The sequence below is a fragment of the Tetranychus urticae genome, chromosome 3 (genome assembly GCF_039701765.1).
Source record: "Tetranychus urticae isolate SD_2017Ah chromosome 3, NJAU_TeUrti_SD_1.0, whole genome shotgun sequence".
NCBI lineage: Eukaryota > Metazoa > Arthropoda > Arachnida > Trombidiformes > Tetranychidae > Tetranychus > Tetranychus urticae.
In genome coordinates this window covers 20,049,081-20,065,652 of record NC_142960.1, presented here as the reverse complement: position 1 = coordinate 20,065,652, position 16,572 = coordinate 20,049,081, and the positions used below count along the sequence as shown (strand labels likewise).

Genomic DNA, 16,572 nt, shown 5'->3' with positions numbered 1-16,572 from the left:
AACTCTGCTTAATACAATCACAACTTGACTTAATTTATAAGTACTCATAACCTTTGACTAAACGCCATCTAGGATTGATCACAACAAAATACGGTCAAAGGCCAATCAGAATCGTGTATTCAAATTGATAAGTAAACCATAAAACAAAAATGTAAACAACATTTTGTGTGCTTTTTAGTTAACGTCAAAATTTACTTTATCTTTTATTTTTAATTAGAAATTAATTTTCATTAATTTTCAGTGTTTATCCAGATGATTATACACATTATTGTACTGTTCAATAATTTCCCTTAGACTTCCTAATTAACCTTGCAATTCATTAAATATATTTTTACAATTGTCAACATTGGCCCAGTCTTGAAACAATTGGATAAATCATAATTGCCATTTTACTGTGTTTTATTTTGATTCTCTATTTGTGATCACCATCATTATATTCAACATTTTCATTGCCATAGAAATTTGGAGTCAATAATTTCAATCCGATTCACGAATTAAAATCAAAGTCAACAATAGCTTCAAATGATAACCAATATTTATTATAATATTTGGTACCAGCTTGGTAATCAAATTTTCTGAAGGATAAAGATAATGATTCGTTTATTTGAGTTATTTAAGGAGAAATGATCGTGAATAGGTTAATTGTTTTTTTGAAACTAAAAAAGGGTACCTGTAATTGTCTTAAAACAACCACCAGTAGAACCGAAAAGCGCGTTAACTTTGATTGTAAAGAGGGGACAAATTAGAGTTGTGATTTATCGACGAATATATTTGATCATAAAAGATGGTAGATTTTAATCAGTTTGATAATGAATTTGTCAATTATAATAAAACATCTTGTAAAACTACTTATTTAAAACTTAATTGTCTTATGTTGATAGTCACTATTTAGGCAAACTTTTTACTCTGACCCTTTTAAATGTCCCAAATTTTTCATCTCTTTTTGCCTTTTTAAACAGGTTTACTTTTACATGAAAAAAGGGGCCAAATCATCTTAATGGTTCAACTTAAAAATTATGTTCCTGACCACTGAACTGGTCAAGTAACTTTGATTTAACATCAGTCTAAAGCAGTAAACAATAAATGTTGGGTTTCTGCGGCGATAGGACAAGAAAAATTTGTGGTCTCGAGAAAACTTTTAAACAAGTGAAACCAAATTTAATTGTATTACAATAATTTGCTCTTATTGTGAGATCAGTTTGGTTTACAGATGATATTTAAAAAAGAAGAGCCATTCTGCCGTAAAAGATTGTCCAAAACAAAAACTGATCGTTTCTATCATTTGATTAGATCTTGTTTAACACAAGAAGCAGTTTAGTTGAAGCTAGGAATAGGTCGATGAAATTATAAGGTTAAAGTCGAGGCGACTCACGCTGGTATCAAGCATGATTGATATCAGCACTTTTTGATCGTCTTCCAATCCAGTAAGCTGTAAGAAATATCATTACAGCAGCTAATAATCCGAGTGATCCAAAAGATGCATATTTTGACCAAATCACGGGTTTAACAGGTTTTGAGGGTATTATATTTGTTTCTGTTATCATATAACCAAGAGACCAACCCAGTGAGGAATCTCTGATTTTATTGCGAAAATGAATGTAAGGCCACTGGTCATCAGTAAATTGATAGATTGTTTTCAAAGTGTAATAAATGTATAATTGTTTGAAACATAAATATCGGGCATATTTTGGATCAGCAAGTTGAACTTTCTCCACCCAAGGAGTCGTACACCAGTGATTCACTTGATGCAAGTAATCAGTGTCATTATGAAAGACATCACCACCGTTTTGTATTGAAGGTAAAACTTTGGTTGAATAGTAATAAGATGAGATGGCATAGAAATGAGTTTTCAATGGTGCTGGATCGGATTCACTTGTAGGACAAAGAGCATAATGTTGCTCACAATAAGATTGGTCAATTAAATCAATTATAACTGATGCACATTTAGAATGATTCATCGACGGTTCAAATGTAATTTCAGTGTTTTCCAAATCATAGGTTGATAATGTTTTCAAACAGGGATTAGAGGTAAATTCAGTTCCTCTGTGCATTTCAACTGGAGAATCATGATTACATGGATCACGTATTTTAATTGACCTAATGGAAGATGAATTGTCAGCTGCATCCTTTTCAATTTCCGTGTTGTCAAAATGTCGACGAACCAATTCAAAAAGATATCTTGTATAGCCTTGGTCCGAACCAAAACAGAGATTTGAATGTGATTTAACAGTATAATTTTTACCAAATAATGATACAGAGTTGACGGATTGATCATTCTTGTTTTCATTGGTTTCATTTATTTGATAGGCGATTTGTGATGAAGCTCCCCCCATGTCAAGCATACCAAGAGTGTCCATTTCGTCGGGTTGAGCAGTTGAATCATCTTCCAGAGAGTTCAGTAGATAATTGACTGTTACCCATGCATAGAGACCTTCCTCTGATCCACTTAGAATACGAACTTGTTTGACGTCCAATGAGCGTCCGTTGAAATCAGAATTGCTTAGATTGGTGTTTATACTGGACATTATTTCATCAACCAATTCAGGTTTGGTTAGATTAAGAATTCTTATTCCTGCCGTTGCACCTAAAAATAGAGGAAATGGTCCAAGTACACCTTCTGGTATTTGGTCAACTGCACTTGCAACTGCATTATACAATTCGTTCACTGTAGACTCAATGTCTTCACCATGGTCATCGATTCCATTTGATACTTCAACACTGGATAATTGTCGAGCATGGCCTGTCCCATTGACTTTATCGGACCATGTGTATAAAATGACTTCTGAATGTGATGAGCCAGCATCAATTGTCAAACCATACTAAAACACATAAAAAGACAAAAAAAATATAATTAAATTAATCACAGTTTAATGGATTTGAAAAAAATAATGAAAGCTGTAAAAAAACCGTTAACAACCGTTGAGTAGTTTTTCAAAATCAGCTGAAGGCGACTTCAATTAAAAATTTAACTAAGAGATGGAGTATTTTTAGTTTTTAAATTGGCGTTCGTTACTGCTCAATTAATTGTCAGCTAACCCACTCTTTTAATTTATTAATTGTTTATCAATGGTAACACCTTTAAACCTAATCCTAAATTCACTTGCTCATTATTAATGAGATGGTTTACATCACAATTTGTATGGTTTGTTGTATATTTTTCAGTTAAAAATTTCCATTCAAGTTATTTATGTGCTTCTTTGGCTAATAATTATCCAATCAATCAATACTGAATTCTGATAGTCGATTGACCATTACGTTTGAAATGTTGGAAAGTATTTACAATTTAAATTGATAATCGACTGCTAAGACTATTTGTCAACCACTTGACTCGAGTAGCTTCAAGGAACAAAGCAATTCTCAAAAACTAAATTATAAAATGTGATTTACAAATGAAGGTAAATTGAATGTAATCACGAGAAACATCAACAATGTACAACAAATGGTTAAACATTATGTTTAAAATGTCTATGTAGGTGTTAATAAGTACACAATTGTACGAATTGTTTTCCTGAAAAGGACAATTAAAATTGTAAAACAAATAAATCAACTGTTCAACCAACAGGCCAATGTTTAACCAAGGATGATGGCATCCTAGACTGAATAACAATATGGTAACAATACCAGATTAAAAAAACAAAGGTAACACAATCAACAATTACCTAGATTGTTGTTTAACAGAAATATCTTAATTACTTTGCACAACTTATATAACAATTTATGGACATGTAAACCTAAGAATGATAAAACGTAAAACAAGCGAAATATACTGAACATTGAATTGAGTGGATCTTGATAATTGAAACATTCAGGTTTATGATGATATCAATGCTCATAATTATCATCTTGATTACATGTAATAATTTCAAATCAGATATTTACATTGCTAAAGGTCTGTCTAAATACACATTCCATGCAAATAGCCAAGGTTATGTTTAACTATCAAGTTGACTGAGCAAACTAAATATTCAGCATTCACAGTATTCAGATGAGCTCATCTCTTGTTTAATCACAGGTTGAATTAAGGTTAACCATGATACAGTAGTGATTAGATTTAAGTTAATTTTTAGCTTTCACCATCTCGAGAATATTTAGTTTGTAGAGATAAGATAAATGCTGAAAACTGAACAAAATAAAGTTCCATCTCTGAAACATCTTCGTTAACCTGACCACTACTGAATGGCTAATTGACAATCATTTGTCGATCAGTTTGGATTCAATTTTGGTTGAGGTTGACAACAGTTACTGATGTGACTTTTGAATGACTCTTTGCTGGTCTTGCTGCGTTCAATGGCTTTGGTTGTCAGCTGAGGCTCAATCTATTTAACAGTTGATCACAACTATCTGTTTAACAGTGACAGGAAAAATTGTGATGAAAAAGTTGATTTGTCAATTATTGTGAAAAAGCTGAACATGTCAAGAAAGGAAAGGAAAAAACAGAAAATCACAAAACCATGTAAACGCTTTACACAAATTGGAATAACCAAACTGAACCAGAACATCTTTTTTTTATACGATTAAGTGACAATCTAATGAGATAGTTGAACTTAATTAGAGTTAACGCAGCAAATCAAATCAACCAAATCAATCTTCAAACTAATCTGAATGGTTTTGTATCTTTGCTTTCATTGTCAACTAATGAAACTTGCAAGACTTGCACTGTTCGGTTAAATTTGGTGCCAAAAATTTTTGTCCTGCTTTTGTCTGGTGTAAGATTCAACATGATGATAGCATGATGAGGTTGATAAAACGATAAAAAAAGGAAAGGCAGTAAAATTTGGAATACAAATAAGAGAAGAGAAAAGGTTGAAATGATTTCACCAAAGCTTATTACATAGCACAAGAAGCTGAAATAACTTATTAAGGTATAGGAATCAGATTTGAGGCAATTAATGGACTTGTCAGATGATTATGATTGTCATTTGATTCAAGATCAATTGGGTTGGTTAATTAAGTAAAATATTTGGTTCTTACATCGAGAGGTTTGATTCCAGGTAAATATTTCCAAAGACAAAAGGTGGATATAACTATGAGTATCGCAATGGGAAGAAGAAACAGCAATTTTGTTGCCATCTTTAATTAATCGATTATTATGAGTTTCAGAGTCAATTGGTGAATTTAAAAGTTGATTGTAATGATTGAAGTAAAAACAGTTTAAAATGAATTGGTACAAAACAGGGATTATAATGTTAGGAACAATTAGAAGATCTTTCAATTGTCTAAGATGATTTTGTTTTGTTATTTTCGATAAGCAAAGGAGTTAAAGTTGATTAAATGAAAAAAAGACAATGATATTGAAAGATATTGTTACATTGATTAAAACTTTTATTAATCAAAGATTGAATGTATAGTTATCATCACAAAGGTTTGATTTTTTTGCTGCAAAAATCAAGGTGAGGTAAAAAAGATGAGAAGAAATAATTGATCAAGACAAGACTTTATTTGATATGGAAAAGGTAAACTTATTTAATGATAGTGATTGTAATAGGTTTGCTCAGTTTGAACACTTCCATTGTTAATTTGAACGTGAACATTGAATGGAACTAACATTTTTAACTTTGCTTCGTTTTACCAATGATATGCAATGAAAATAAGCAACAGTTAAGTTTAAACTTGGTTTGGGTTTTCTTGTTTTTTTTTCATCAGAGATGATGAAGATGAAGAAGGAGGAGCTCCTCTGGAAACCATTTAGATTATTTGGTGACTAGTTCAAGAGCAGTTTGTGTTTGTGCTGATTGAAAGTACTTTGTTATGTCCGAGAAATCATAAATAACACGAACAATCAATGAACACGTTGGACAGCGAGCAATTTCCTCACCATTTTCAAGATCTTCTTTAGTTATTACGAATAAATCTCCACATGGACACGGATATGTGAATTTTTCCTCTTCAGCATCGTAGGTAAAGTCCTCGATTTCCACTTCATCATGGACTTCTGGCTCCTCAGTGTCACTCATTTTTACCAACAAATTAATCAAATCAACTAAAAATCATGAAAACAAATTTATAAGGCTTAATTTATTTACAAAACGTGAATACGAAAAATAATTTGTATACACAGGTTGTTGATAAAAATAACGTTAGATGGCGACAATCAATACAAATTGAAACATTTTTTTGTCTTGAGCTTTTTTCATTTGCAATTAATCGAATGGAATCAAATTGGTTTTGATTTATGTCTCAAAATAATCAAATTAAACTTGTTTCGTTCAATTTTATACGTTAAATCTGAAAATCCCGAAATAGATGGAAAATATTAAAACAATTAGGGAATAAAGGTGAAGAAAAATAACTTTAGTCATAATAATTAGTTTATTATTCTTTGATGTTCAAAAACAGCTTTAAATTTATGATAATGATTCCTTAATTTTACATAATTAATGAACATTTAAATTCTTAATAAAGTATGTCTAATTGTTTTACATCTATGTTTATTGCATAGATTTTTCACGCTGAAATCAGGCAAAGAGTTGAATCGTTCCTCAGCGAGATTAATCATTTCTTTTGTACTCTATTCCAATATAGAATATATTCACCAGGATTGAGTTGAATCCTTATTTTTTTTTGCTTTGTTAGTCCTCTTGTAAGTGTATTAATATAGATGTCTGTGTTTATCTCCATGAAATAATAACAATTAATGAAAAAGAAATGACTATCACTATAATTTGCTGTCAGATTTTATCTGCTCTTCTATGAAGATATAAATACAGTATTGCCTCGTTTGTTGAGTGCTGTCATCTAGGTAAACTAAAGGGGGAAGCAATTAAATTTTATAGTTTAAACAATTAGTAAAATCTAGTAAAATTAGTAAATTCCCTTTAGCCTTTTTACCCTTTTCCCTTTAGCGGGAAATTGCCTAGACCATTGATTTCAAGATGAAAAAAAGGAGAAAGTAAATGATAAAGAAAGTGGTGACAATGAATAAATATCTTGTCCAAAGATGAATATGAATTGAGAAAAATTGAGAACTTAGAGAGCATCAAAGTGAGTCAGTTAATGAGAGACAGATACTGTTCATAAAGAAAAAGGAAAACGGGACTTTTGAAGGTAAGGAGAGAGGTAGTTATGGTGGAGCCGCGAAGAAAAATATTTCGAGTGTTGATCTATTTAAATGTATACATAATACATATGTACAAATGATGTACAATGTAATAAGCTATTAATAGAGTTTTTTTGCTCTTTCTGAAAATCTATTTTCGTCAAATCTTGTGTAATATTATTTAGTTGGGCTTCGTTGTTGGTTTGGAGATAAGTTGGGAATCCTCTTTTGGACTACCAGGAGGTGAAGGTGTAGATCCTCTCTTAGGTGAAGATCCTCGTTTAGGTGAATCTTTCTTAGGAGAGCCATTTCGTCGATTATTTGAATTAATCCTAGTTGGTGACGGAGCACGAGGTCCTTGTGACGGTGGAGTTGGTTTACGATCCGGTATTGGATTAACTTTGGATGTTGAAAGATTTAACGTGGGTGGATAATTAGATAAGGGAGAGCTTGGAGCTTTGCTAGATGAATTACTATTTGCCAGTTTAGCTGCTGCCTGAATAGGAATACGAGCTAGAGCAGCGAGAGAATTTTTACGTTTAGCGGGAGACGTTTGATTAGCTTGGGCGCTTGAGCTACGTCGTTCAGAATGAGGACTGGTTCCGTCACCTCTAGCTTGACTTTCGTATAATAACTTTTCTCGTTCGCCAGCAATATGGAAATCTTTTCGACCTAAATCTGGAGATTGAGCTAACAGGTTATCATTGAAAGCATTATCGATCTCTTTTTGCAATTTGTCATCATCAGCTGGGAAGCCTTTTTGATGTTCCAAAAGAGATGCTCGGTAAGCAGCAATGTAAACATTACGAGGAACTTTCATATAAAGAGTTGGTTCAACAATAACAACACTAAAATCGGGTCGGAACGTAACATTTGCTTCAGCTCCTGGCTGTTGAGGTAACTTATTGGCTTCAATAGCCATACGAATATCAGCTGATCCAAAATTGGGTGATTCAGGTGTTGGAGGTCGAGTGCTTCCGGATGCTGTTGACTGGTTACGAATATCACTTGCAGTTAAACGTAAGGCTGATGTTCCAAAATAAGTGAATGGACCAGCATCAAAGCAAAGATTCTCACTTCCCACAGTAACCTTAGTTTTACCCTCCAAAATCATAATGAAATAATCGGCTGGTTTGCCAGCAGTGTAAATAGTTCTTTCCTTGATATTTCGAGCGTCATTATCTTTGACATTTTTTACATAATAGTAAATTTTTTGAGCAATCAATCGACGAAGTACAGTTTCACTGATGTAAGCTAGCTTGAAAGGTTCGACAGCTATGAAAATGAAGAAATGCAAAAAAAATTAGACAAATATCGAAGTATTTTTTTAAAATAAAATCTCAGACCTGAAGAGCATTGGAAGTGAGATAGAAGCTAGAAGGTTGAATGATTATAACTTAATTCAACTTTCAAGTTAGAATAGGATTTGAAAATACAAATCAACATTCAATCTTATTGATATCAAGTCTATTTACTATAAGAGTTTTTCCACTTCATCTCAATTCAGATCTGCTTTTTAATAGAAAGACAACTAGACTTTTGAGTTCAATAAATTTACCTGTGGAGAGATATTGGAAAGTAGCTAAAGCCATTTGAGATGAAATATTTTGAGTACCCGGACCAGCACCAATTCTGGCAAAATCGGTGAAATCTTGATGTTCAGCACCTTTTCTTCGTTGTTTCTTCCTATTATCAACTGTAAAGAAAGATTTGTAAACGAGAAATTAATAACAAATAGAAAAGGGAAAAATTGACCAAAAGATGCATGCATTTGATCGATCTCTTAATCGAGTTTATTGTTACTATTATTTTGTTGTTGCTTACTTAGTATATCAGTTTCATCGACAATTTCCATTTGAAGGATCTCCTCAATTACATCCTCAAGAGTAACCACGCCAGTTATCTCATAATAAGGATCCTCATCTTCGGTAGCATATATTTTTCTCACAAAGGCCATATGACTTTTTCCTGTAAATAAAAATTGGATAGATGATTGGAAATGATTATTAGAAGATGAAGTAAACCTTTGAACAAGATGTTCTAATGGTTAATCAAATAGCAATTGAAATTATGAAAAGTAATCAGAATACAATCTGTAATTCAAAAATGCAGGTTAATCTGAGGTAATAGACAGGAGAAAACGTGTTCATATTGAAATATTCAATCAATCTATTCACGGAGTCATAGTTAAGACAGTAATTAGGGCAATTTTCAACATCATATGAATTGATAGTCAAAGAAAAAATAACAATCTGCTCTTCAAATTTCATGGAAGATTGAAAATTGAGCCTTGAGGGAAATTATTACGTTTGTCATAATGACTATTTCTTTTTTTCCTTGAATCGTGAAATTTGGTTCTAGAAACAAGTTGATGATAAAAAAATGATCAATGAATACGTAGGGAAAACTATTGGAAAACAAAATACGTGAAAAAGGAATCAGAGAATCATAGTTATTATTGAGATTTCCATCACGTACTGTAGAAAGCCTTTGAAGAGCAAAACAAACAATAGATCGCATTGAGACGACTGAAGGTGTGAAACATGATAACTATGATTCTTGCATATCATTTGGTCAAACTCTGTTCCCATCAATGACGTTCTTTACATTTCACGCTAAAAATAGATGAGCTATGTTGGGTTAGTTCATGAGATTTTCAGTTTTGCTTTTACTTGATTTTTTTCAAAATTTATGAGCATTCGTGAACAACTGTAAGGGTTTATTATCATAAGTTTGATATAGAGAGGAAATTGTTTTGTTGATTCAAAGAGATCTAAAGATTAGTAAATAAGAATCAACGCTAATCGAAATGTTTAAATTAAATAACCAATTCAAGTAAACGAACTATTGAGATGAGATAAAATTAAAGTAGACGCTATTAAGATAATCTTGTATCACGTATTAGTTAATTATTCTGCTTTTAATCAGTAAAGGAAGACATTTTAGGTTAAGAACGAAAACTGAAGAGATGATGAAGAAACCTCATTTTGAAATATTTTCAATCAAAATTTGAAAAGGCTTTCTCTAGAGCAGTCGCTTTAAGTATTTTTTTTCTAGTCTAGTTTCTTCTTCGCCTTTTTACCTCTTCACTCTCCCACCTTATCTTCTTTCCATCATTATGAACCATCAAAATGATTCTACATTCACTTAATTCTGGCTTCGTTTTGCCGCTATTTATTCAAAAGAGAGAAATGACTATAATGATTCTGTTTGATATTATGGGCAAAATTTCAAAGAAACCATAAAAAGTTAAAAGGTTGAATTGTATTCTTTCTTTCTCTTCTCACATCATCATAATTACATTTTATAAATAAAGTTTGGTACGATATCGTTAAAGAGCTTAAAGTTCAACGCTATCATTCAGGACACAAAGGACAAGGAAATAATGAGAGGTAAACAGAAAAATGGAGAAAAATAAGAGGACAAATGAGTCAAGGAATGTTGAGAGAAATGGGAAAAGTACATACCAAGACGGAAATGATTCAATAGATTGTTCAGAGTTTCATCTTCGTAAGTGTGAATTAACTGATGTTTGTAAAATTCAATTACAGTTCTTAAAGGTGTATTGTCATCTGGGTCAATGAAAGCTAAATCTTTAGCATGAAGAAGGGCACAAACGTTTTTCCTTTCACCATCAAAAACAGGAATACGAGAGTAACCTTTTTTGGATATCTCAGAAACTGTGTTGAAATCTAAGGTGGCTGCGATTGGAAGCATGAAAACATCCTCTAGTCGAGTCATAATCTCGCCGACAGTTTTAGTTTTTAGACAGAGAGCACCAGAAATTATATTTACTTCATCTTCTTCTAGTTTGTTGTAAGTTTTGGTAACCTTTATATATTCCATAAGCCGTTCTCTGTCGTAAACATGACCAATTTCATCTCCCAAACAGAAATCCAACATTTTTGAAATTGGATACGAAAGAGGAAAAGTAAGTGCCATAAAGAAATAAGTAACTCCAATAGTTTTTGCACCAACAGCTAACCCATGGCGAGAACAAGCAGCTTGAGGCACAATTTCACCAAATATGACGATAGCAAGAGTTGAAGATATAACAGCGACTAATCCAGAGGTCAAGTCGTCCATGATAATTGTTAAAGTTGAGTTGACGAACACATTACCTAAAAGGATAGAGCATAGAAGATAATTCCCTCTGCTACGAATGGGAGCGATTGTCCGAGCATAGCGTTTCTCGTCCTCTGTACCACAACGAGCAATAACTAAGAGTTCATTTTTATCAAGAGACATAAGCCCCAAGTTAAGGCCAGAGAAAAGACCAGAGAAACTTAACAAAACAAAGATCAGTGTGATGGAAACCCATACTGGTAGGATTGGTACTTTGGTACCGATCTGAAGGTAAGAGTAGTCTCCTTGATGATGCCATGATCGATGATCTTTATTCAAAGTACAGATGAAAAAACTTCCCGAATAAGGAGGTAAAGTGACTTGAAGCTCATAAACACCATCGTTGATTTGCAGAGGTGTAAAAACTTCAGTATGATCAAGAGAATCACATTCTGCACCTCGAGATCTTGGAGTTCTCGTGAAAGTTATATTGGTCAACTCTAAATGTTGACCAAAAAGTATCAGCGTACTCCTTTTATCGGCTGGAATTCTAAGTGTACCTTCTTCAGATGAGCCACCCACGGCTCGCATTCCATAAATAACAGATCGAGTTTCATTTTTATTGGAAGCTTGAAGAGCCGCACTAGGAAAATTTGCTCTTTTTAAAGTGAAAACGATGAGGAAAAGAAAGTAGAAAAAAATGAAAATGAGTTAGAGCAGAGTGAATGATATTAAATTAATATAAAGTAAACTAAATACGAGTACATAAATCACAGAGTAATTTTTACCAGTAAAAGTAAAAGAGAAAAAAATATTTACCTGTTTGATAGGGTTATGGAAGATGTACGAGATGAAGTATTTAATGGGTTACCATAAACTTGACTGATATTGTTATTTAAACTGACGAATAAAGCCAAAATTGGAAGCCATTTCAGCATCTCCTAAGAACTCTCCGGTTATTTACAGTTAATGAGCTGGTATCACACGATGTATATCAACTAGGTTATAGAAAACACAAGTATAAAAAAAAATAGAATGATGATCGTGATCATTAATTGGTAAATGAAATTAGCGAGAAGATGGTGAGGGTAGGACAAAGAGAAATTAATAGAAAAGTCAAGTGGAAGATCATTTGGTAAATAAGAAGAAGAGGGAAATTGCGAGAATGTAAAGAATCAAAACAAAAGCTATTCACATTGATTTACAAAGATATTCGAATCTTTAACATAAAGCAAAGTGAGTTAGCAAAAGAGGGAAAATGTGTTAAATCTCTTCCAGAAGATATTAACAGTACTGTTTGATCGCCAGAATAAAGATGGAAGGTTAAGACATTATTTACGATATGGAAAATAGAAAGCAAAATGAAATACAATCCAATTGATATGGAAAATTAACCAAATAAGATGAACAATTATCGGCTAATGATAATTGACACCACGAGTATAACCACAGATTTAAAAATAAATAACACACTATAAATGATAATAACTGATCACTGTTTAACCTTAATAGGTTATAATGAAGACAGAAAGTGAAAGGGGAAGACTTGAATAGGAGCAGAAGAGGTAAACAACCAGAAGAGATTTTACACAAAAATAGAGAGGAAAAAAAGCATTGGATATGTACACAGGAATCAAAATAGTAATCAATTGAACAATTGGAAAAGTGTAAACAATCAGCTAACTTGATTTAATAATGTTAATTATTAATGACAGAAGAAGAAATATGCTGATGAGAAAATTAAAGCAGATGAAAATGGAGAGTTAAAGTGGATTTGAAATGGATAAGAAGACGAATTTTGTGTTTACCTTGCTATGTGGATGTTCAGATCAAGACTAAAAAGCTAAACAGACAGTCTCTCTTGTACTCTTATACTTCTGTGTATGTTTCTTCCCTACTTTTTTCCGCTCATTCGCCGCCTCTTTGCACACTCTTTTTAAATCATCTGTCTGTCTGTCTTTTTTTACTGTCATAAGTTTGTTAAATTGCTCTAGGTGGTGAATTGATTGTTATTATGGGAAAAAGTAACCTGACTATAGAGATGACCAACACTTGAACAAAAAGAGATGAAAGGTTTCACAATCTGGTCCTGGGTTTGGTTACTGTGAACACTTTCAATGATGGTTAAGGAAAGGCATACAATTAACTTTCATTTTCATTTTTTAAATTATAACCAGAGGCTGTTCACTATTTGTTCAGGTTCATTTAATAATGATGGCTATCATGTCGATACACATTTTTCTTGGGAATCCAGTTTGGATTACCAGCCAGTTGTACTTTTACCCTATGTATCAACATTTTAAACATTAACAACCCAATCATCTGTATCTTTTGGGTTACATTTTTTTCAATATTTTTGGGTTAACAAAGAAACCAACAAAAAGTCTGGTTGAGCTTTTTTTTAGTCAATTGCTTATTACAATCGCATTTTTCATGTGATTACAATTTTCATTATCTTTTGCTGTATCCTTACAGTAAAAGCAAAAAATATCGTGGAAATGATGAAATGTTTGATAAACATCTTCTGACTACTCGCAACATGCGGTTAAATCTTTCAGGTCCTCGAGAAGTGATTACAATCTATTTATCAATATTAGAAGACCATTTAGACTTTTCAACTAATCACATTTAAGATATTATTAAAAAGCACATTTCCAATCATTTTGCCATATCCTGGAGTATAAAGACCAATAATTGCCAGGTTTTGACTTGAAACCCAATAATTAGATACTCGTATCTAAATCATGGCATTACAATGTCTCATTGGTTTATTAATCACTCAATTTTTTTCCAATAGTTAAATATAAAATTCTCAACATGAACAACCTTTCCTAATTGTCTTTTTGCAGAGGAATACAAGGGTTTAAGAGAATCGAGTTGATAGCAATTAGTATGGACACAGAAAACCTAAAAAAACCATTTTCCTCTCGATTCATTTCAAGCGTTTCATATAGTTGACCATGAAATGAGCAAAAAATCAATTCTGAATACTATGGAGAGAGATTCCATGGAATATGATTTTCATAAATTTGGCTTTTGTTACTAACATGATTATCAATAAATGAGTTGATTGTAATGATGAACAAGCTTAATATACCAAAAAAAGGCAGACTTACAATGGTTCATCTTTACAAACCGATTAGACAGTGTATCAAGTATCTTTAAATTAAACAGCAAAAGGGCAACAATTAAATCTCTTCAACTGTTATAACAATGATCATTGATCACGAGAAATAATTGTGGTGTAAATAAAAACCAATGTTAATCCAAAGAAGCAGTAAATATCAATGTTGCAGTTGAAAAATATAAAATCACAAAAATACAGTAACCAGATAAATCGTGAGAATGGTTTGTTTGTTGTTAATTATCTCAACGGTTTCTCAATTGATTATCGTTAATCACAAGTTATAAGTTTTAATAACAACCTTTTTACCGGAAGCTCTTGTGCCTGTTGAAAACTGATTAAGGTACTCAAATGATTACAGATGAAAAACTATTGGTTTCAGTGCAGCTTCATTCCTTGATTAGGTTACAATTAGCAGCAAAAGACAGTTATTAAGAACTCATTCATCTTGTCTTTGCCAATCCATCGATCATTCATTCAACTGAAAATATACGAATACAAATCATTCTAATATCAGCATTATTTTATCAAGGTAAAATCAACAAATTGTGAAGTATTTCAAGATGAATCCAGTTTAAACAGATTTGTATGTTTACATTGTATAGATTTGTTGATTGGACAGAGTTAAGTGAAAATCATTAAACCATGGTTAATGTTTCAACCATTGGCTGTTTCACTTGACAAGAAACATTAAAAACCAGGAATTAACCAGAAAACCTAAAGTCTAAAAAGTTGAACCAGAAAACTTTAAAGCATCAAAATTTGGTTATCACTTTCTGGATTGAACCTTTGAAATGGATCCACTGAATCAAAACCTAATTTGATTGTTAACTTTAGGCTGAATTGTTGGGTCAATTGTTATTGCCAAATATTAGTTGTCCATACTGAAAGGTTTGCCTTTTTGGTTGACCTTGTCCATAACCAATGAAGTTAATGGTTACCATTTATAATTACACCATTGGCAGCAGTATATTTAGTAATAATGATTTTGTTTTTCCATGCTCAATGATAATTGTTTTATCCTTAAAAATGTTAATTTTGAATTATAATAATTTAATTGTTCGATTGAGTCCGTCTTGGAAACCTGAAATGACTAAGAGATAATCTATTAAACTATTGTGAAGCAAAAGAAGAGACTTTTCAAAATCAGATTTAAACAGACACATACAATAATTACAGTAATTGTATATAAAAGTAGGTTAGGCACAGGGTGGGTCCTAAATTGTGGTTAAGATGATTTGTCATTACAATATATGATGATGATAATAAGATGATGAAAGAAAAAAAAGGTAAAATGATGATGATGAGAAAAGGTACGAAAATACATGAATAAGGTAATAGATGAGATCTTTTCAAGTCACATTGACTTACCAACCGTAACCAGATGAATTTTGATCAAATAAAATCTATAAAAAATATGGTAATATGTAAATATCTTGAATTTAATTAGTAGATTATAAAGAAAACAAAACATCAACCTAATTATTTCAAGTTAAGTTATGAATCAATAGCCATTTGTAAACATTGAAAACCAATATTTATGGTTTAGCGCGCAATTCAATTTACAATTGGTCAATTGTTTATTAACACATTATTTTGTTATTTAAATAACAATCAAGCCTAATTGTTAAGTTAAAAGTGAGTTTAGTGTTTATCACACCATTTGTCAAATAATTGTATGAAATTAGATCCAGATTTAGCTCAATGTCTGTTCATTGGACTCAACTTTTGTGTAGGTTTCAGTTCATTTTGCTTTCTATTTTTGGTGATAATTCAGTAATGATTTAATTGTTGGCCCTTTAGGATTTTGATTTTTTATTAGATGTTATTGCTTCTATTTAACCATCAATGCTGCTCAATCACAATGTGGGCCAAATGTGGTCCATAGTGATAAGACCAATCGATCCAAAAAAGTCTCCATGGTGATTTATATGGAAAGGTAACTTTCATCTTTGGGTAATACTTTGATCTATGTAATTTATATTTTGTAGTTTTATCATCATATGGGCAGAGATGAGTTTAGATAAAAGGTAAGGTGGAAGGAGGATGATTATCATCATAATATCGATCGGAAATGAAAAATCTGGTAACACGAAAGGATTTGTGTATTTCAAAGTTATACTATAAAGTAAATGTTTCATTTTTACTCTGTGATTTTTGACTTCATTGTGTGATGGCAATGATTATTTCACTATTTACTATCAAAGGATTGATATAATTAACTGAGTACAGTTTCTGATAAATTATTATTACATCTACTCAATGTAAAACAAGCTCAATGGCAATTTGTCCTTATCTTTTTTTCCTGGTTCCTAGGAGTTGTGCCAAAAATCTTTATTTAGATCCT

General features: G+C 31.9%; 3 protein-coding genes and 1 long non-coding RNA gene across 9 annotated transcripts; all 4 read right to left on the bottom strand.

Moving 5' to 3' along the window:
• Positions 1 to 1,136: 1,136 nt before the first annotated feature.
• LOC107364935 (ectonucleoside triphosphate diphosphohydrolase 1) lies at positions 1,137 to 5,183 on the bottom strand. The gene is made up of 2 exons (XM_015932388.3): positions 4,972 to 5,183; positions 1,137 to 2,819 (listed from the first exon to the last, which is right to left on the bottom strand). The coding sequence occupies exons 1-2, from the start codon at positions 5,068 to 5,070 to the stop codon at positions 1,380 to 1,382; spliced, it is 1,539 nt and encodes a 512-aa protein (XP_015787874.2). The 5' UTR covers positions 5,071 to 5,183; the 3' UTR covers positions 1,137 to 1,379.
• A 232-nt stretch (positions 5,184 to 5,415) lies between these two features.
• Positions 5,416 to 6,314, bottom strand: Dph3 (Diphthamide biosynthesis 3). The gene has a single exon (XM_089269136.1). The coding sequence runs from the start codon at positions 5,952 to 5,954 to the stop codon at positions 5,691 to 5,693; it is 264 nt and encodes an 87-aa protein (XP_089125262.1). The 5' UTR covers positions 5,955 to 6,314; the 3' UTR covers positions 5,416 to 5,690.
• Positions 6,291 to 13,379, bottom strand: LOC107364950 (unextended protein). Of its 6 annotated transcripts, none has more exons than XM_015932406.3 (6): positions 12,910 to 13,379; positions 11,921 to 12,099; positions 10,504 to 11,759; positions 8,861 to 9,004; positions 8,595 to 8,732; positions 6,291 to 8,311 (listed from the first exon to the last, which is right to left on the bottom strand). In XM_015932406.3, the coding sequence occupies exons 2-6, from the start codon at positions 12,037 to 12,039 to the stop codon at positions 7,218 to 7,220; spliced, it is 2,751 nt and encodes a 916-aa protein (XP_015787892.1). In that variant the 5' UTR covers positions 12,040 to 12,099; positions 12,910 to 13,379; the 3' UTR covers positions 6,291 to 7,217. The 6 variants fall into 6 exon arrangements, with proteins under 6 accessions (XP_015787892.1, XP_015787890.1, XP_025017202.1 ...); XM_015932404.3 differs by having other exon boundaries at positions 12,297 to 12,938; XM_025161434.2 differs by having other exon boundaries at positions 12,396 to 12,919.
• Positions 13,380 to 14,730: 1,351 nt separating this feature from the next.
• LOC149093571 (uncharacterized) lies at positions 14,731 to 15,720 on the bottom strand. The gene is made up of 3 exons (XR_016199813.1): positions 15,597 to 15,720; positions 15,394 to 15,442; positions 14,731 to 15,318 (listed from the first exon to the last, which is right to left on the bottom strand). It is a non-coding gene; the product is annotated as an uncharacterized LOC149093571 (long non-coding RNA).
• Between the last annotated feature and the right edge of the window lie 852 nt (positions 15,721 to 16,572).

Excerpts from the sequence above, each read along its gene's own strand:
- LOC107364935 (XM_015932388.3), bottom strand. The coding sequence starts at position 5,070 with ATGGCAACAAAATTGCTGTTTCTTCTTCCCATTGCGATACTCATAGTT. Across the intron at positions 2,820-4,971 it reads CTGGAATCAAACCTCTCGAT|TATGGTTTGACAATTGATGC; the intron begins GTAAGAACCAAA and ends TATGTGTTTTAG.
- Dph3 (XM_089269136.1), bottom strand. The coding sequence starts at position 5,954 with ATGAGTGACACTGAGGAGCCAGAAGTCCATGATGAAGTGGAAATCGAG.
- LOC107364950 (XM_015932406.3), bottom strand. The coding sequence starts at position 12,039 with ATGCTGAAATGGCTTCCAATTTTGGCTTTATTCGTCAGTTTAAATAAC. Across the intron at positions 11,760-11,920 it reads TCCATAACCCTATCAAACAG|AGCAAATTTTCCTAGTGCGG; the intron begins GTAAATATTTTT and ends CACTTTAAAAAG. Across the intron at positions 8,733-8,860 it reads CGATGAAACTGATATACTAA|TTGATAATAGGAAGAAACAA; the intron begins GTAAGCAACAAC and ends CTTTCTTTACAG.